The sequence below is a fragment of the Pezoporus flaviventris genome, unplaced genomic scaffold (assembly GCF_033815535.1).
Source record: "Pezoporus flaviventris isolate CSIRO_AGI_PZ_B2104156 unplaced genomic scaffold, CSIRO_AGI_Pfla_v1 ptg000213l, whole genome shotgun sequence".
In the NCBI taxonomy this organism is placed as follows: domain Eukaryota; kingdom Metazoa; phylum Chordata; class Aves; order Psittaciformes; family Psittacidae; genus Pezoporus; species Pezoporus flaviventris.
This window is the reverse complement of record NW_026892761.1, coordinates 13,929,365-13,950,993: the sequence shown is the minus strand read 5'-3', so window position 1 is coordinate 13,950,993 and position 21,629 is coordinate 13,929,365. Positions and strand designations below refer to the sequence as shown.

Genomic DNA, 21,629 nt, shown 5'->3' with positions numbered 1-21,629 from the left:
TCATTTGGAACTCGGCTCAGATGCCTCTGTACAAACGCCCGTAGCATGGGGAACAAACAAGAGGAATTAGAGATGCGGGCACGTCTACGGGGCTATGATATAACAGGCATCACAGAAACATGGTGGGATGGCTCCTATGACTGGAGTGTTGGGTTGGAAGGTTACAGGCTCTGTAGAAAGGACAGGCCTGGCAGGCAGGGAGGGGGGGTTGCCCTTTATGTTAGGGATAGGCTGGAGAGTATGGAACTGTGTCTGGGGACAGGTGAGCAGTTAACAGAGAGTGTGTGGGTCAGGGTTAAAGGGAATATAGCTATGGGAGACATTACTGTGGGGATCTGTTACACACCGCCTGATCAAGGAGAACCTGCGGATGAAGCCCTCCATAGACAGACAGGAACAGCCTCATGCTCTCAGGCCCTTGTCCTCATGGGGGATTTCAATCACCCTGACATCTGTTGGAAGGACAGTATGGCCCGGCACAAGCAATCCAGGAGGTTCCTCGGTTGTGTAGAAGACAACTTCCTTCTGCAAGTAATAGAGGAGCTGACAAGGAGAGGGGCCGTGCTTGCCCTCGTGCTCACCAATGGGGAAGGGCTCGTTGGAAATGGGACTCTCCAGGGCAGCCTTGGATGCAGCGATCATGAGATGGTCGAACTTGAGATCCTCAGGACAGTGAGAAGAGCGTGCAGCAAGCTCACTGCCCTGCACTTCAAGAGAGCAGACTTTGGCCTCTTCAGGAACCTGCTTAGTAAGCTCCCATGGGATACAGCCCTAGAGGGCAGAGGGGCCCAAGACTCTTGGTTGATGTTCAAGGATCACCTGCTGCAAGCTCAGGAGTGTTGCATCCCAACCAGAAGGAAGTACAGCAGGAGGGCCAGGAGACCTCCTTAGGTGGATAAGGAGATCCTGATGAAAATTCAAATGAAAAAAGAGGCTTATAATAAGTGGAAGCAAGGACAGGCAGCCTGCGAAGGGTACAGGGATGTTGTCCAGGAAGCTAGGGACCAGGTTAGGAAAGCTAAGGCCCAGTTAGAATTAAACTTGGCTAGGGATGTGAAGGATAACAGGAAGGGATTCTATAGGTACATAGCAAACAAAAACCAGACTAGGGAGAATGTAGGCCCCCTCAGGAAGCTCTTGGGAGAACTGGCTACACAGGATTTGGAGAAAGCTGAGCTTCTTAATGACTTCTTTGCTTCTGTCTTCACTGGCAAAGGCTCTGACCACACCACCCAAGTCTTGGAAGGCAGATGCAGGGACTGTGGGAATGAAGACCTTGCACCCACTGTAGGAGAGGAACTGGTTCGAGACCATCTTAAAAACCTAAATGCGCACAAGTCCATGAGTCCTGATGAGATCCATCCGCGGGTCCTGAAGGAGCTGGAGAATGAAGTTGTGAAGCCGCTGGCCATCATATTTGAGAAATCCTGGCAGTCAGGTGAAGTTCCCGACGACTGGAAAAAGGGAAATATAACCCTCATTTTCAAGAAGGGGAAAATGGATGACCCGGGGAATTACAGAGCAGTCAGTCTCACCTCTGGGCCTGGCAAAATCTTGGAGCAGATTCTCCTGGAAGGCATGCTAAGGCACATGAAAATCAACAAGGTGCTTGGTGACAGCCAGCATGGCTTCACTGAGGGGAAATCCTGCCTGAACAATTTGGTGGCCTTCTATGATGGGGCTACAGAACTGATGGACAGGGTTAGAGCAGCTGATGGCATCTACCTGGACGTGTGTAAAGCGTTCGACACTGTCCCACACGACATCCTTGTCTCTGAATTGGAGAGACATCAATTTGATGGACGGACCACTGGGTGGATAAAGAACTGGCTGGATGGCTGCACACAAAGAGTTGTGGTCAGTGGCTCAATGTCTGGCTGGAGACCAGTAACGAGTGGTGTCCCTCAGGGATTGGTGTTGGGAGCGGTCTTGTTCAACATCTTCATCGCTGACATGGACAGTGGGATTGAGTGCGCCCTCAGCAAGTTTGCCGATGACACCGAGCTGTGTGGTTCGGTTGATACCCTGGAGGGAAGGAATGCAATCCAGAGGGACCTCAACACGCTTGTGAGGTGGGCTGATGCCAACCTCATGAGGTTTAACCATGCCAAGTGCAAGGTCCTACACCTGGGTCGGAGCAATCCCAGGCACAGCTACAGGTTGGGCAGAGAAGAGATTCAGAGCAGCCCTGCGGAGGAGGACTTGGGGGTGCTGGTCAATGAGAAAATGAACATAAGCCAGCTCCAGTGTGCACTTGCAGCCCAGAAAGCAACCGTATCCTGGGCTGCATCAAAAGGAGCGTGACCAGCAGGTCCAAGGAGGTGATCCTGCCCCTCTGCTCTGCTCTTGTGAGACCTCACCTGGAGCATTGTGTGCAGTTCTGGTGTCCTCAACATAAAAAGGACATGGAACTGTTGGAACAAGTCCAGAGGAGGCCACGAGGATGATCAGGGGCTGGAGCACCTCCTGTATGGAGACAGGCTGAGAAAGTTGGGGCTGTTCAGCCTGGAGAAGAGAAGGCTGCGTGGAGACCTCATAGCAGCCTTCCAGTATCTGAAGGGGGCCTATAGGGATGCTGGGGAGGGACTCTTCATTAGGGACTGCAGTGACAGGACAAGGGGTAACGGGTTAAAACTTAAACAGGGGAAGTTTAGATTGGATATAAGGAAGGTGAGTGTAAAGGTGATGAGGCACTGGAATGGGATGCCCAGGGAGACTGTGAATGCTCCATCCCTGGTGGTGTTCAAGGCCAGGTTGGACAGAGCCTTGAGTGACATGGTTTAGTGTGAGGGGTCCCTGCCCATGGCAAGGGAGTTGGAACTTGATGATCTTGAGGTCCTTTCCAGCCCTAACTATTCTGTGATTCTATGATTCTATGTTTCTAATTCCGAATAGCAAGCATCCAATTACACACTCTGAACTCCAGCCAAACCATCTGCATCACTGCAACTATTCTCAAAAGAGGAACAGTCAACTTTGCTCAGAAGATTATAACTTTCCGTGATACATTACGATCCCTATTTGTGTTGGGGCACTAACTCAAACTAAACTGAGTAGGACCTACCCTTTTGTCCTGCAGAAGCACTCCAGCTGCCATTACATCTGTGCTTTGGTGCTGAACAGGGTAATCGTTTGCTACTTGTTAGGACTGACACAGTGTTACGACAATCAAAGGGAAAGAGGAGTGGCCTTCCAGAAGGAAGTGCTAGAGGGAAGGAAAAAGAAATGTGGGCAACAGAAATAAGGAGGAAATATCCAAACTGTTTTAATAGCTCTTATTCTGGCTACCAGAAAGTTACTAACATGGATCTCCTGGGACTCTCCCTGTCTCAAGTTTCAAAGCTACTGCTTCCAGCCACTACCAGCTAACACTGCTTTCATAGCAGGAATCAATAAATCAGTTGCAAATGCCCAGCTGGATACACAAAAGTTTCAGTGTCGTACATTGAAATGATATTAAAAGAGACAATAGAAGCAGAACATTAAAACTCCCAACACTGTACAACAGCTTCAGTACCAATAAACTAAAAGATGACACAGTAAACCCACATTTTTAATATTCAGCCACATCTGCAAACACTGCAAACAAACCCACACACATGCATGCTGCAGGGCAATAGAAGCAGAGATCTTGTGTTCCCAGTGCTAAGTTACCCCATCCCACCTCGCGCAGCCACTTCCCACTGCTGTCCCCACAAACAACAGGACAGGACTGCTTCCCAAGCATCCATAAGCTCTGCCCTCCAGGAAGCTCTTGAGAGATTCTCAAATCTGAACTACTCAGCCTGACTTCCTAGAAGAAGGAGAGCTGACTTCCATGGTGTGCAGCTGCACACTCCTATGAGAAAGGGAGGCCCAAACAGTGTGCCTTGATGGATTTCACAAGTCTTAGATAAATCCTCATTAATAGAAGCTTTTAAAAGTTTTTGACAACTCCATCCTAAATCACTGATAAAAGTACCAGCCATAATGATCGCCACAGCACAAATGTTGTCTGCAGAGGAAGAAAATGTGCTCTTACCATCACCTACAAGGTAATATTTAAATGATGAGCTCTCTATTTAGTGTCGAAGCACAAGTGTGGATAATAAACATTCCAAATCACAGCCCATTTCTTTGCCACTGAGCTATCCCTGAGCATTGTTAGACTTCTCCTTCCCCTGCTCTTTGATTTCTTTCTGTGTTACTGGATGGACTGAGGAAGCTCTTGTCCAGAAATCCAGCCACGTATTTAGACAAGACTCAAGTTTTGGATAGAGGATGTGTTTGAACATTGAGAGGAAAAGCTGAGTCAGAACTTTCAATAAACAATTCAACATCTGGTGGGTTCAGGTCGGTATCTCGACATGGTACTTGCCAACAGAGTGAAATCTTCACTGCACCCCATGTAACTGTAGAGTAGGAAAAGGAATAACATTTCTTTGTAACCTTACAGTGATCCCTTCACCTGACTTATGAAAGCTTGAAAGAAACAATGCTTCTGCAGCTCAGTACCCCCTCTGGGCCAATTTTGGTACTAAACGTTCTTAAATGTATTTTAGAAACATTTAATGCATTTTCATTTATTTTTTATATGCAACACATAAATATATTAACAGCCATGTATTATTTCCAATAGTATTTTCTCCTGGGGAACAAAAGTAAGTGGCAATTAGTACAGCGTGATGTTGCGATGTGGGTTTTAGCACATCAGTGTGAGCAGGTTTTGCTCACAGAGAACAGGAACTTCTCAAACACATTGCTTTCAGAGTAATGTTCCACAGGTTACAGTAAATAAGAGACTACCAGCAGACCATTCCCTTAAGAATGGTTATCTTAATTCAAATTAAAAAGTACAAAAAGGGGCAAATGAAGTAAGGACAGAAAAGACTTGCAGCTTCCAGCAGCTGTGTCATCTCAGGCTGGAGGCATGGGGATGTAGCAACCAATACGGAGCTGGACATTGAATTTCCACTGTTGCACCTCTTCTATGGGATGAACAGATTCAGTTCTTCTGAAAAGGCTGCTCGAACCCATGAAACTCAAACCCAAATACTATCTGACCAACCCACAAGAGTTAATGCTACACAGAGGTGAATAAAAGGCATTAGGTGCATCTGAGCAGGTTCAAAAGTACAATAACAACAACCAATTCAGCTTCTTTTATTTATGATGTAAGCATTTTTAAGCAGCATGCTTTTAAGGCCATGGAGCCTTGTCAACAGTATGGTTCATACCCTCTGCAAGCATCACACAGAAGCCCCACACATTCAGTGCTGATTTCCAGTTGCAGAAATCAGATATAACTTCAGTGATCAAATACCAGACCTGCCCACTGGAGATGCTGGTACTGGAAACACACCCTGAGACCAGTTCCCTGGCTGTTATTTAACACTGGCACCCACTGGTACCACCCAGCTTTAAGAGCCCACTTTTTAAGTCAATAGTGAAGTTGCAGAATCCAGGCTTTTTACCATCTGGTTTTCCATTTAACCTATGATCCCATTAAATTTGATGGAGCCAATGTAAATCTATCAGTATATATCCATGAAGGTTCATGGTGTTTATTCTGACAGGATGGAGCCATCTCCCAAGATACTGATATGGGAAACGGCTGAATGTGCTGTCCAATACCTACATTTAGAATCCACATTACCTACTGAATATGCACATGCTTGTTCTATGGCCAAGATGGTTTCACTGATGCAAACAGAGAGAGAAGAGTGGCATCAACATCTTTATTTTCTTTTTCTTAAAGGTATCTATTCAGATATCTCTATTTATACAATTATTATATTTATATAAATATTTATATAATATTTTATTCAAAAGCCTGAATTCTGACACAGAGACTATAAGAAATAAAATAATGGGAAATTTGAGGAAATATAACAGGGATAGAAGCTAGAAATATCCTATAAAAATCTACCAACACTCTATAGAGCTTACCCTAAGAAATGGTGAAATTAAACAGTAAATGAGATCCTTCTTACAGTGCCTCCAGTCTCTCCTGAACCTGCACAGAAGGGATTTTGTAAGAAATGCAACCAAAGCCCACAAAACTCTAAAAAAGATTTATATATCATAAATTCTCCTAAAATTGACAAGAACTAAATGGGTAACTGCCATAAAGCCTGATGCTGAGACTCGCTGCTCTGAGCATACACTGCACTGCTTTCCTTTGGCTATAATAGTGAGTATTTCCTCACCAGGCTGCTCCTGCAATCCTGTAATCAAACATTCTGGCATTCAGAAGTAACTCCACAGCCTGTTTCCAAGTTCATCCAGTGTTCTGGGTTCAAACACGTCGCAATATATTCCTGAGAATTGAGTCACCTGCTTCACATGTTCTAAACTGTCACCATTTTGTACCTTCAATAGCACCTTTAATCAGATGTCCTGAAACTCATCTACAAAACTTAATGAACCAAGTTGCAGAGCCACCTAGGTTGTGCATGCAGGACACAGTGCTCTGTTGTGCAATTTTCTATCTATTTAAGAACTGATTCAAACCCCATTAAAATCAATCAAAGATTGCGACTATTCCCATTAGGCTTTGGAACAGCTCTATGCATGGGAATACAATATACTGAAGTTAAGGTTAGCTTTCAAGAAATGTTTTTATGAAGCAAATAGGAGAAAAAGACTGTTCTGCCATGTCACCTCCTAGAATATGCTTGGCTATTTCAAAGATTCAGAAGTAGCCCATTATGGATACTGGGCTGCAATGTCATCAATCAGCTTGTTCACATCTGCAAAGCATTCACAAAAATAAAGCTTATAATAGTGATGCTACTCGAGGAAATAGTCTCTCATATTGCGAAGTTATTCACACCAGATCCTTCATTTTGCAGTTATTTTTGCATGTTCTTTTAACACTCATTTAAATTAAACAACTCTTCTCCTGCTTTCACTGAAGTTGAAGAATGCCAACAAAACATCAAAATTCAGCCAGATTTGTAAAAATGGCATAGAAAGAAGAGATGGTAATTACTGCTGTGACAAAAACCTGCTGAGCTGGAGCCAATCATAATGCAATCCATTTAATCAAGAAGGCTGGTAAGGGAGTCTCTTCACATTTTCTTCTGCTCTCCTATTCAGTTCAGTTGTCTGGTTTTACTACCGAGGGATGTGGTACCCTGAAATCCATGGAACAAAGGGAAGCGATTTCACACTTGGATAATACTTGTTGGAGGCAGAGCTTTCACACAGGCATTTCTTTCTCACTAAAATCTCAGGCTTTGTTAAATTTCTATAGTGATGGAAAGGGGCTCTAGAAAAAGTCAGGAAGATTAAAGGCTGTGCGCTCCCTCTGTAGAAAAGAGAGATGTTCCCGTGTTCTCCTGAGGGACAGGCGGTGGGAGCCTCAATTCATTTCAGGACTTGTGCACTCTGTCAAGCTTAAAAACAAAAAAGCAAACCCAAACAAACTATTTGTATGTGTAGAATAGCATCCTGCCAGTATCTCTGTATTAAGTGCTAGTTTTGGCCAGGATACTTCGTCTGAAACTCCTTTGCAGTCAAATTGCAGCATCCCAGAAAATTCCCACAACTGAGTAAAACATGAAAAATCTGTTAGAAAGTAGCAAAAGATTTTTGGAGCTTTGGGTTTTGTTTGGTTTGTTTTGTTTTTTTTTTTGGGGGGGTGGGTTTGTTGGGGCTTTTTTGGTAAAAAGAAGTGAAAATGTAATGTCAAATGCAATCACATGGCCTTGGACCCCAGGTGGGTAGACATTTATCCTGACAGACCTCGGTGGCACAATATATAATGACTCCACTGTTGTACGCGTACAGAAAGTGGCGTGGAGAAAGTGCAATGAGTGACTTGCCTGGTATTACACACTATCAGTTGTGCATCATAGAATCCCAGGCAGGTTTGGGTTGGAAGGGACCTTAAAGCTCATCCAGCTCCAACCCCTGCCACGGGCAGGGACACCTTCCACTAGAGCAGCTTGCTCCAAGCCCCTGTGTCCAGCCTGGCCTTGAACACTGCCAGGGATGGGGCAGCCACAGCTTCTCTGGGCACCCTGTGCCAGCGCCTCAGCACCCTCACAGGGAAGAGCTTCTGCCTAAGAGCTCATCTCAGTCTCCCCTCTGGCAGGTTAAAGCCATTCCCCTTGGCCTGTCCCTACATCCCTTGTCCCAAGCCCCTCTCCAGCTTTCCTGCAGCCCCTTTAGGCACTGGAGCTGCTCTCAGGTCTCCCCTTCAGGAGCCTTCTCTTGTCCAGGCTGACCCAGCCCAGCTCTCTCAGCCTGGCTCCAGAGCAGAGCTGCTCCAACCCTCGCAGCATCTCCATGGCCTCCTCTGGTCTTGTTCCAACCTCACAGTATTCCACCCACCACTGCTCTCTATGAATGACTAATGACACCGTCCTTCCAAGGAAGGACAGATACAGTAAGAAATCTCATAATGCCAATATTCCCCTATAACCCTTACCAAAGGAACACGGTAACCTGCACAAAACGTAAGTAGCGGTCAAAAACGCAAATGTATTGGCTGTCAGTATGCACTGACCAAAAAGAAGGGGCTGTGTGCTTCAAAGCCTGTTTTTCCCAGCTGTGTCATTAGGTCTTATAAAATATGCTATCCACACTCACAAAATCACCTCCTTTCCATCCCCAAACCACTGGAACACTGTTGCTGCATCTGTTTACTTGTATTCTATATGCATCCTTCCTTTAAATGCTGTAAACCTCTCAGTTTAATATTTTGGGAAATAAAAAGTTTAAAAAATGAGAGAAAAAAATAAAGAACTAGAGGGTATTTCAAAGCTCTGTGTTCCATTATCTCAACCATCTCCATAAGCCTGACCTGGCTTCCAACACAGATTAGACACAATAGCTGCCATTCCCCAATGGAACAGGCCCAGTCCCAATGTCTCCAGTTCAAAGTTAGCAGATTAAAGATGACGAGCACAGACAGATACAGCTTTTGCTGCAACAGGAGCTCATATTTGTGGCTTTGGAGCTGGTTTTCTCCTCCTGAGCCACCTACCATCTGTTTATCTACAAAAAAACACCCCCTTTGTTGTTCATGTCCCTCAGCATTCAACAGGCACTGCTGGCTGAGGTCTTGTCCCCATCCTCAGTGATCACTGGTTTAAGACTAGAAGGAAGTTTCAAGTATAAGAAGAGCCAAAGTGGTTCTTGAGTAACCTGCAGGCCAAGGAGAGACTGGCACTCCCTTGCTAGCGCTATCCAATACCTTCTGCCACGGCCTTCACAAACATGGTGGCTTGGGGATGGGTATATCTGCATACATCTTTAAAATTAATTTGGGCATTTCCAACCACTTCCATGAAACTAGGTCCGTTTGCATGCAGAAATAATCTCGTCTGGATTTCAAAGCTTCCTCTTCCGTTTCCACAACCATGGCTACTAGTCTGTGGAGGGAAAACCCCTACAGAATAATCCAATGTTTTAAGACATCAGAGAGAGCGCTAGGAAACAGAACAAATATTTCTGTTGGCTTTGTGTGTGTTTTTTTCCAAACTAAAAGGTTAAGAAAAACACAAGATAAAAAGGGGGAACCGGCTCTGTTTCTAACCTCAGGAGAAACTTCACTAGACAAGGCCCACGTGGTCAGGTGTGAGTCTAGTCCCAGCTGTATCATTGATGTACAACACAAAATATTAGCTCCACTGGGTAAGAGATCTTTCAGCACCTGAAGCTGCAGAGGCATCAGTCAGATCCATTCCACCTTTTCCAGACAGTTAATGCTTTTCAGAAAGTGCAAAGTAATCATGTCTCTGACACCAGAGAGAGGGCTTTGATGGTACCTTCACTACATCTGCTCGAGGATGAAGGCAAACTGAGGATGAAGAAGGGGAGAATGGAAGTACCAAAGGCAAGGAATTCTTTATGGCAATTTGCAGCTAGGCAAATATTTCTGAAGACATCTTTTAGGCTGAAAGAGTTGGGGTTGTTCAACCTGGAGAAGGCTCTGGGAGACCTTATTGCAGCCTTTCAGTACTTAAAAGGGGCCTATAAGAAAGAAGGGGAGAGACTTTTCAGCAGGCCCTGTTGCCACAGGATGAGGGGTGATGAGTTTAAACTAAAAAAGGGAGATTCAGGCTGGACAGAATGAAGATATTTTGTACAATGAGGGTGGTAAAAGACTGGCACAGGTTGCCCAGAGAGGTGGCGGATGCCCCATCCCTGCAGCCATTGCAGGCCAGGCTGGATGTGGTTCTGGGCACTCTGATCTAGTTGAAGAAGTCCTTGCTCATTGCAGGGGTTTGGACTTCATGAGCTTTGAAGGTCCCTTCCAACCCAAACTACTCTATGATTCTATGATTTAGTCCAACCATACACCATGTGCGGACACCTCCACCATAGTGGGAATGGGGCAGATGTCAACATTTGGAGATTGTATCCGATAATCCTGTACTTCACCAACTCCCTTCAAAGCTAACCATATTTTAGATACAAGAGAAAGCATTAGATACAGCGTGCATCCTTGGCAGAAAAAGCCCTCACCCTGCATCAACATCTGCTCCTGTCATCACTTGGGGACTCATCAAAGGCGACAAGGGAAGTCAGCATCACTTCCTCTCTACCAGAAACACTGCCTGCTCTCCTCTCCTCACCTTCCTCCTTTGCCCCATGACTACTGTTAATTAAACCAGCCTTATTTCCCCTTCCTCCTGCACAGTCAGCAAATCCCTGCCCATCTCCTACCTCTGCTTCTTGCTTTGGGAAAGTGCTGTGCAAGGAGGACTGAAATTACAGAGAGACAGGAGAGCCCCATGGCGGCACAGGGTTATTCTTCCAGATTGTCTGGCTGCATTTATGATAATCCCTTCATTCCATCTGCAGCCCACACGCTGCTGCAGCAACCCCCTTTTCTAGTTCCAAGAAATTATGCATTCATTATGGAGGAAATTAACACCTCAAAGCAAACTATAATTAGGAATTCTTCAATTCGGTTTATGCTTTTTCAATTAAGCCCTCTATAATTTTAATCACGGGAGCATTAACATGTTTCCAGATTTTATATACCTGTAGTATAATTAAATCCTGAAATGCCTTAGTCGGCAACAACAACGCAGAGCTTACTCATCTTCCCTTTTATTGCATTTTTGGGTTATTATATGCATTGAGGGGCATGTGCTAGTGCAAAGACCGCCTGCCACGTGCAACAGCAAAGAGCTCCCCCTCTGCACCCCTCATCCTCACTCCTAGTAGAGGCTGCTGGCTGGATGAAAAGCTCTGCACTGCTTCTGAGGGGTGGACATTTGCCAGGGACTTGTGCCCACACTCATCGCATCTGATTTGAAGTACCTTAAGGAGCTGCTTCAAATAGGCAAATGATCCTTGGTGGTCCGAGAAAGAGCCAAGCTGCTTCCTGGGCTGCTCCAAACCCAAGCAGCAGTGGTCAGGCTCAGCTCATCCCACTGAAGGGTCTGATCCAAGGGCTCTCACAGGCAAAGAGAGGCTTGGCATACGCCTCCAGAAATGCAGTTTCTCATTTTTGAAATCTTTTACACGGTTTGCTCTGATCCTTTTGTTCTGCAGTAACAGGTAAGGGGCATGCTGGCTCTGGGAGCTGTAAAGCAAAGAAATGTCTTGGGGAAAAAGAACCTTCAAACTGGCAGCCATGGGTATTTTCTGCTGTTCCCTCATCGTGCTGGTTGACAGCTTGATGTGAGAAAATGGCCATCAATTTGTAATTCTCAGCTTAAAGTTCAGACTTCATTAACCTTTTGATTGCTGGAATTTAATCTGACAGTTTACATGGTCAGCATAAAAGATTTATGCAAAACCATTTACTCCCCCTCTCAGTAACCTCAGGCCTTCAAAAACTAAAAAGCATTAGCAAAAGCTTTACTGTAGAGCTAACAAAATGCTGCTTGACACAGAAGAATTGGAGCTATATGTAATTTGATTGTTAAAATATTATTATTAAAATATATGCAAATTTTATGGCTTTCATCTACCATTTCTGTCTCCTGCCAAAGCTCTCTGTGGAAAGACACAACAGGTCATCCAGGCTCAGACAATGGCTGTATCTGATGGTTGATAAACCCCAGACTGGTTTGGGTTGGAAGGGATCTTAGAGCTCATCCAGCTCTAACCCCTGCCACGGGCACGGACACCTTCCACTAGAGCAGCTTGCTCCAAGCCCCTGTGTCCAACCTGGCCTTGAACACTGCCAGGGATGGGGCAGCCACAGCTTCTCTGGGCACCCTGGGCCAGCGCCTCAGCACCCTCACAGGGAAGAGCTTCTGCCTAAGAGCTCATCTCAGTCTCCCCTCTGGCAGGTTAAAGCCATTCCTCTTGCCCTGTCCCTACATCCCTTGTCCCAAGCCCCTCTCAAACTTTCCTGCAGCCCCTTTAGGCACTGGAGCTGCTCTCAGGTCTCCCCTTCAGGAGCCTTCTCTTGTCCAGGCTGCCCCAGCCCAGCTCTCTCAGCCTGGCTCCAGAGCAGAGCTGCTCCAGCCCTTACAGCACCTCCATGGTCTCCTCTGGACTCACTCCAACAGCTCCATGTCCCTCTGGTGTTGGGGACCCAGAAAAATGGGCAAAGGCAGTTTTATGGCCTTTTAAGGGGCAGTATTCTCTGATAACAATATGCTGGTCCAGTGAGAAAATGCAGTTCCTGTACCAGATGAGACTATTGACCCCAAATGGCCCTCATCCTCACTTCTTGGGGCCAACACCTGACTTTTTGGGGGGGAACTAAAGAAAACCCTTAAAATACCCATTCAACTAATTATGGCATGCTACATAAAAGACTAAATATTCCTTCCTGATGATGGTTATCTGTCATTATGCCTCCTGATACAGGAGGGAAAGCACTTCTAAGATCCAGAACAACTTCAAGTACAGCTGAAGCCATCATGTGTGATCTAAACCCACTCCTCAAGGACTCAACTGAAGTGGAACCTTAGGTTTGCAGTGCCCTGGGTTTGGACACATCGAGGAGGTCAAGCCTGCAAATGCTTACCATGCAACTCTGTTCTGTTCCTTTTTGGTCCCATAAACTCCATGCTGATCCATGCAGCTGCCTTTATTCCAGGCCTTCCACCCACATTCTTACTTTCACTCTCTCACATTCACACATAGTTCGAAAAAAGCAGATCTGGTCTATGTTTAAGAGGAAAGAAACTCATTTACCTTCATACTCTTGCCTAAATGAACTGCAGAATGCCATGCAGGAGAAATCCAGCTTGAAGATCAGAACAATATCCCCGAGGTCTATTGTATGAGATGTTAATTAATACAGATAATTAGGCTTATAATATCAGAACCTTAGGTTGATAATCTCATTCCTTATTAGATACTACAAAATTAAAAGATCTAATACAATGACTGTTCTCCCTATATCCAATCAACCAACTCATGTGATGCCTACAACTGAGAACGACCAGGATTTGATTTTCCAGGTATTTATAACATGCCCATCAAGGCAAGCGAACCTGCAGGATTATCAAGGGCAGCATAATTTGTTATGCTTCCCATTGCTTTCAACATTAGAACCTTTTTTGTCCTTTCCCTGCTCCCTGACTCCAGTCTTTATTTCCAAACACAAGGTACACTGTGTGGGAGTTTTAAGAACAAGAAATTGCCACCTTTTCTTGGCATTAATGAATTAATTATCCACATAAATGCCTGAGGCAAGCTCATGTGATGCCATTAAGAAGTTGCACAGCAGCGAGCTGAACGGCATTGCTCCCTGCACAGCTATGGAGAGCAGCGCACCAAAGCCACCCTCTGTAAAACCAAGTCCTCCAGCAGATCTTACAAGTTTATAGCTGCTTCTGTCATTCCTCCTCCACCACAGAACCAAGGTCACTAGGCTGCCAACCACTCCTACAGGAGGATGGGGAGAACTGCTGTGCATTAAATACAAAACCAAAGTTAGGATGCTAATGAGAGGGATGTATGGTAATAATGTAAGGATGTATGGTAAGCTTAGGATGAACAGATGATGGCTGAAATCACAGAAAAAGAAAGAATTATCTGCAGCTAATTCTTTCTGGAGATAATAAGCATTACCTGAAGTCATAGTTGTAGCCTATGGCTCCAGAGAGTTTCAGTTTCTACTTTGCTGCAGACTGACATGGAAGACAAGTTTTATCTAGTCAAAGTCTCAGTATTCCAACATAAAATGGAAGTGACACCACTCGCCTTTGTCACAGGAAATTCTCATTTGTTACAACATGTAGGAATGCAGAAGTGTACAGATACACCATACAGGATTGCTTGCTTGGAGAACAGCTTGAACATAAAACCAGAAAAACCCCACTGTTCTTAGGTCTCTGTTAAACAATACTACAGCTGTTTTCTCTTGATCTCTTTAGCATCATGTACACCACAAATATTTCCTTTATTTCATACTCGGGAGCCTAAGAATCAGATGATAATACTCAAGAGTAACACGGCGCTTGGCCCATATAAATTAATATCTCCTCCTGGCTGGCTATCAATATGAAAATACCTGTTTCACCTTTGCTCAGCACATCTAAATGTATCTAAAATATTTAAAGTCCCATTCACCTATTCAGATTTATTAATTCCTTTTAAGATGTATATTAATAAACATTCCCATCCTTCCTCACCAAAGTGAATACAAGTATCTGATCATCACACATATACACAGCACATGACTGTTACCTGAATGCATTTCTCCAGAATCACTTAAACATTCAACCTACACAGCATATATATATATATAAATATATATCCCCAAACAAATATGCATAAAGGCAAGTGCAAAGATTGAATATCTCTGTGCTAATAACACTGTTCTTTAGCACAGTACAGGGCTCAGGTGCCTAAAGGCTGTACCTGTGTGCGGGCAGACACACAAAGAACAGCACAGACTATTTACTGTTACACCTCAGAGTGCTGCAGGAAGATAAGGGAGATGAAATCCTTCCTTTTCCAACAAACAAGTTCTCCATTGTCTGAACCCCACACAAAATAATTGCAGACTCTTCTCTTACGTCCTCCTACAGTCTCCTCCAGCTCAAAACCAGACAAACTTAAAAAATCACCCCTAAGTGGAGCATTAATTTAAACTTTGAAATCCTCAAAACTAATACGTGCTCTGGGAATTTATTTTGTCCATAACAGTAGTATAGGTGGATTGACAGAACCAACCACATGTTAACAAACCAAGTGGACTTTCAAATATCCAACACACAAAAACCAGCCCAGTGGACATATCATGTAGATAAAATCCCTCACAGTGGTATTTTCAAGCTGTGAATGGGATATAAATTCTCAAATAGAGGTCTAAAGATGTGATACGTGAATAATCTATGAAGGACCGACTCAGCCCTCCTGACAATAACAGATGCAAAAGGCAGAACTATCCTCAAGATCACATTGGAGATTTTTGAGGAAAGGGTTGAGGAGTAAAGATTGAGAACACTTGCATTCTTCTTTCCTCTTCTGAATTTATTATAGATGAATGTCAGTCTTCAGCAAATCAATCACAGCGCCATTCACAGGTTTTAGATTGATACAAGAACACCTGAAAGTTATTTTTAAAGGGCAACGTGAAGTCAAGCTCTGCAGGTTGTACCATGGAAAAATAAAGGCAAGAATGGAATGCCTGTGCCACCAGGGAGAATATTTATGCTTGCTGATGCATCATTCTTTTGGCAATAGGACAAACTATTTCAAAGAATATCTAAGTGTATATTATTCCTATTAGTTTATACGAAAGCATCTTCACTGTTATCTATAGATCATTAACAATGCTGAGATCATGATCATTAGTTTTCTGAAGAACCTCATTTAAGTTATTTATCATGAGCTCTGGGGAACATCAGAAACGTCTTAATGTCGAAAGTGACTTTGCATTTGGTATGCCTGCATTTCAGATGAATGGGGAGACAATGAATCTTGTTTCAAATATTCTCCACTATTACTCTAAAAATGATCTTGCAGCCCCTAATCTATCTGTATGCTGCTCAGACCCCAGCACAGTGAAACACCACAAGACAAAGACACAGAACTATCTTCTGCATGGACACTGGCCTACAGTCACACTCCACAGGTACTCCAAGCCACCACCCCCTGCATATGAGATGAAATATGAAGAATAATTACTGTACAGCGATACTATTTTCATCTTCACAGTTTGGAAGGATTATAATAAAAACCTGGAGCACTGCAGAACAGAAATTGTCAGGTTGATGAGATGAAGGGTTGACCTATTTCTGCAGAGCGAAATATCTCAATATTGAAGGTTTTATAAGAAGGTGTGAGGAAAATCCATTTCAGACTAATGCCAAGTAGCTTTGCAGACCCCTCTCAGGAAGGGGGTCTAGGAAAGCATGGTCATGTCTACAAGGGAGGCCAGGAGAAGGGGCATCCTACAGGATGCTGCATCATATGGGATCCCCTCCAGTGACCTCGGCACCACCTCACTGCTGCACACGGACACTTCCCAGTCTTTTGTCTTCAATCTGTGTCTGCATTAATGCCTTTGGTAACTGAGCAGCGGATGGCATCTGACTAAGAATCATAGAATCAAACAGGTTGCAAAAGACCTTTAAGATCACCAAGTCCAACTGTTCCCCAGCACTGTGAAGGCCAAAACTAACCCATGTCACTGAGGCTCTCGTCTACACAGCATGTGAACACTTCTGGGGATGGTGACTCCAGCATTGCTCTGGGCAGCCTGTAGGAGGGGCTCCGACTCACTGAAGTTTGTATCAGGATTTTTAAAGCATTCTGAAAATCAATTTTATCATATTTAATAGCAATGAATGCAAAATACTACACTTGTGAAGGAGAAATAAATCATACACAAGCAAAAGGCAGCACAACTAACCAGACAACAACAAAGAGGATATAGTGGATCTCAGCTGGAATACAAAAAACACACTGAGGAGGAAAGACCGCCTCATTCTTGTGTGGTACGAGTGTCACAAGCACTTCACAGTACGCTATTCTAATCTGTCAGGTGCTACCGAGGCCACCGAGGGAATGCTACCTGCTTTTGGCTGCGGTATTTGGAGAGAATTCACACAAATTGGAGCGTGTGCAGAACGGGCTGAGAGAAAAGGGAAAAGGTCGAGAAAATCTAAGGTTGAACCAACTGGATTTGTTGAAGCCAGACTTAGAACAGTCTCTGTGTTTACAGGGAAAGGTATTCACACATTCTGAGCCTGTCACAGTTAATAAAAAGCTACAATTCACCCCAAGACCCTCTCTTCTTTGCCCCCCCCCCCTTGTCTATTCCGGTTTTCATACACATGTCTGTAAGTCAATTAAATGAGCTCATAATAGGAAATAACGTTATCACTTCGATGTGGCATGTAAATACCGCACTCCCTGCAAACGTGTGCAGAACAGGCTACGACACAATTAAAAAAAACACAGTGAACACTTCTAAAGATCTCTACCAAATATTTTATAACAGATGCATTTTCTGCGAAAGACATTACTCGCTGAATGCAGTTAAAGGCTGGTAAATTGACTTGGAGAAAAATCACAAGACTTTTCAATAAAAAGACAAAATAGCAACACTTTTAACACAGCAGGTGGTAAAACGAGATATAAGAATGTTCCCCCATATAAAGAAATAAAACAAAACAGAGCTGTGCGATTTTACTGCTCTTTTCCAGCACAAAATCATCTCTAAAGGACTCAGAAAATAGGCTCCTAAATTCGCTTATACGGAGTACCAGAGATTGCAAGGGAAAGTTTAAAATACATTATTCAGAACCAGTCAAAAAGGGATGGTGCTAAGTGTGAGAGAGCAGAGATTTTGCTTGAAATTATCAATGCAGTCTGGGGGAGAGCTGTGACAGCAGGCCACCAACTCATTGTTTCATTAGAATAGGTAGTTCACGTCTGAGCAATCTGCTCCCAAGTACTTTGTGGGACATCTTTCAAAAGCACAAAGAACCTCTCAGTGGGGTTTAGGAACCCAAGTCACTTGGAAAGGGTCTCTGGGCTTTTAAAATGCCACCCACAGGAAAAAATTCAAAAGCCTCCTGTGAAAACTGGAGGTAAAAGCCTGAGGAGCCTCCAGGGAGCTGATGGCTGCTGGATTCCACTGCAAAGCAGACACTTTTATAAGGGATTCAAATTCCTGCTCTCAGCTGAGGAGACTGGCAGGATGAATGACCAACTGGCACTTCTGCCACTGAGTGCCAGCTCAAAGGGTTCATTTGTGCTGGTGCCTTCCACCATGTACAAACTCACCTGGATGGAAGAGAGCAATGAAAGACGCTTCTGTGAGTCATGTTCCCACAGTCAGTGATCTGCAGTTGAGAGCCCCACTGCTGTAGCTCATCAGTAAGAACATGGACCCAGCCCAGAGACAGCCAGAAATGTTTTTGGCAAGGTCCCCACTTTGTTCCACAGGTGCCTGTGCAGCTTCCTGGCCCTAAATCCTCTCTGCCAGTGGAAGCTGCCTACAACTGGCAAAGCCTCGCTACACCAGAGTTCACCTTTTGTGGACCAGATGAGTACTTCATTCCACAACCAACCCAGCAACAACATCTTGATTATAACCCGAGGAGTGCGGTTAGATCCAGAATCTGGACAAAAGCATCCACAAGCATTAAAGATAATGCTCACATTCCTACGATAATTACAAAAAGGCCCCAAGAGGGAGGGCAGGAGGTGGAGGCCTGAAGCCTCCTCCACCTTTTCATGGCGATGCTGAATTCCCAGCAGCACAGCACAGAGATGCGCTACCAATGTACTTCAGTGCTGCAAACGCATCTGAAGTGATGCTGAAAGGGTAATAACCCCGTGCAAGGCTATCAGCATCCTTCCTGGAGGTTAACAGCAGGAGGCAAGCAGGTTGAGGCATTGATAAAAGGAGCCTGTGAAAGGCAGAATCAACAGCAGAGTTGGCCTTTGAGCCAGCAGCTACATTATCAAGCACGAATGAGAGAGGAGTGAGCAAAGCCTAGGGAGAACGGAGAGGGGAGAACTGTGAAAGGAGAAGGGGAAAGACCTACCTGACAGGAGCACCCCGGGACTGAGCGGGCTTCAGCATGACGGTGATGGTCGTGTCAGTCTCATTCAGGGGTGAGTCTGTGTCGTACTCTGGCATTGATGGTGCTAAAGCAGAACAAAGAGCAACACGTTAGTTATACTTCAGCTACTGCCTTGGGTAGTGATGGCAACATGATAGTAACAGTTCTTGGAGACAGTTTAACATTTCTCAAAAGAAACATCAAAATGCTTCCCAATATTATGCCCAAAATTGTCAAAATTGCTTAAATATTTGTACACTCTTCCTATTAAAATTAAACAGGAATCGCACACATGAATCTTCCAGATGGCTTCAAAAATCCTGTCTGGAATTTTTAACATTTAATAATCCTTTGAGATGGGATCATTCCTTTGATTTTAAAGGGGAAGAGAGAAACTGCCTGGACATTATTAAAGGCCACTTAGGATGAGGGAGTCAACGGCAGAGCTAAGAACAGCACCCAGGAAACCTGGCCCTTATTCACTGTTCAGGTCATTGGATTAGCCCCCCACAACTCAAGAATTTTTAACACAGAGACTTAAACTGTATCTCCTTCATTAGCTGGAGGGTGTGTTATGAAGCACGAAAGATGAAAAGAGAGAAGCCCAAATTAGCCAGGTTATTTTAGCACTCCAACCCATGACATTTTACCCCAACGCTTTAGTGATGTTGAATCACCAGGCAGAATTCCAACAGCGTGCTCGGTGCTTCCCAAAGCAACAGAGCAACCCACTGAATATTCACACTTAGCCAAAGTCTAGTTTCTACTTCTGCTTTGTTATCTTCTATTAGGATCATTTCATGAAAGTAGAGTAGCTTCCCTTTGGAAACGGAAACATTATTACATTCCTTCTTGCTTCCTCCACAGCAGACATCTGTTTGGGGCAATTTTGACTGTGGAAGAACTGAAGAAATCACGAGATCAGAGCAGCACCAAATTTATTCCAAAGATGCAAGTTTTGTTGAAACAGCTTTGAAGCACAGAGCAAACAGAGGAATTCACACAGCTAGTTCATCTGTAACTCACAAGGGCAAGCTGCATCGCGGAGAGCCCTTCTTTAATCCTCTCACAGAGCTTTCCACTGTAATCCTGTTTATAATCAGGATTTTTATCTAAATGCCTGAAAACTGTCAAGAATGGTGGTTGCTATTATCAGCTCAGCCACGGACTTCCCGGTCAATAAGCTGGCAATGAGTTCAGCATGAATGCCAGCTCCTTAATGAGGACTTTTCTGAACAAGGTGCTCGGCACCAAGGGGAAGCAGTGTGCGTCATTTAAAGAAGATGCGTGTTACCAGTGGTCTTCTGTACCAGAGATCACTGCAGCTGCTGGAGATGCCACCCACAAGAACTGTTTAGCACCTGCTCTGACCAGAGGGGATGGCGCTACGGCCGACGCAATACTACAAACAGGTTGCAAAGCCAGTTTGGGCACCAGAAACAGGCTGGGCTCTGCCTTTGCAGGCTCCATCACCCTCCTTTGAAGCAGCTTCTTCTAGTCTAACTGCAGCACGCACTGGGCCACGCAACTGTCTCTGCTATGCCAGCTAGCTTGGGTGGCTCCTTCTGACCTCTTCAGTTATCCTCTGTGTAAAACACCCTGCCTGCTGTAAAACGTTTGCCTGCGGTAAATGCAGAGCATTTACAATCTTACTTTCAGACACATACAATGAAAAGTAAATGCAAAAGCATAGGTCTTGGCAGCCTTGACTAGCTGAAGGTATTACCGTAACTGTGCAACACTGAGCACGAGAGAGCTGGGCTAGTTCAGCCTGGAGAAGAGAAGGCTCCTGAAGGGGAGACCTCAGAGCAGCTCCAGGGCCTAAAGGGGCTGCAGGAAACCTGGAGAGGGGCTTGGGACAAGGGCCTGTAGGGACAGAACAAGGGGAATGGCTTTAACCTGCCAGAGGGGAGACTGAGATGAGCTCTTAGGCAGAAGCTCTTCCCTGTGAGGGTGCTGAGGCCCTGGCACAGGGTGCCCAGAGAAGCTGTGGCTGCCCCATCCCTGGCAGTGTTCAAGGGCAGGTTGGACACAGGGGCTTGGAGCAAGCTGCTCTAGTGGAAGGTGTCCCTGCCTGTGGAACTGGATGAGCTTTAAGGTCCCTTCCAACACAAACCAGTCAGAGTCTGTAATTCATTTATCGATCTGTATTAGTCACAAGACACTGAAGTAAGATGAAGTAGTTTTCCTGCGTGCTCAACGTGGAGCAGCTGTGTAGTACCTCTTTAAAACTCCAGTTGGCAGTGCTCTCTCTCCATTACCAACACTGCTCATCAATTTAATGCCTGTTTTACAAGATCCCAGTCCTGCCCAAGGAGAAATCCTCACGAGTTCTGCCATTTAACTGCGATTAGGACATAAACAAACATGTCCACCCACATAAACACATACACTCACACATTGCTACAGCACATATGTCTTTTCATTTTAGAGCAGTCTTCCAAGGACATCCCAGTCAATCCAAAAATCATTCTTCTCCCAACTAACCTCAGGTACTGCTCTGGGAGCAAGTTTATCGTATAGGACTGACCATGGGCTTTTGCACTGGATGTTCAGTGTTCACACCCTGCTGATGGCCAGTGCAGGGAACAGATATATTTTACTGCCTTACAGTTTACACTGTCAGTTACTGCTAACAACTCTTTTTTATTAACCAGTTTTGAGATAAGGCAATGGGAAACACAGACTCTTGTG

At 44.7% G+C, this 21,629-nt stretch overlaps 1 protein-coding gene across 11 annotated transcripts in view; it reads right to left on the bottom strand.

The window, feature by feature from the left end:
- PTPRT (protein tyrosine phosphatase receptor type T) overlaps positions 1 to 21,629 on the bottom strand; it is a 469,312-nt gene that overhangs the window by 107,652 nt on the left and 340,031 nt on the right. For all 11 annotated transcript variants that reach the window (XM_061441416.1, XM_061441421.1, XM_061441417.1 and 8 more), the window contains exon 11: positions 18,918 to 19,020. In XM_061441416.1, the coding sequence (XP_061297400.1) occupies positions 18,918 to 19,020 (103 nt within the window). The remainder of the gene's footprint in view (positions 1 to 18,917; positions 19,021 to 21,629) is intronic.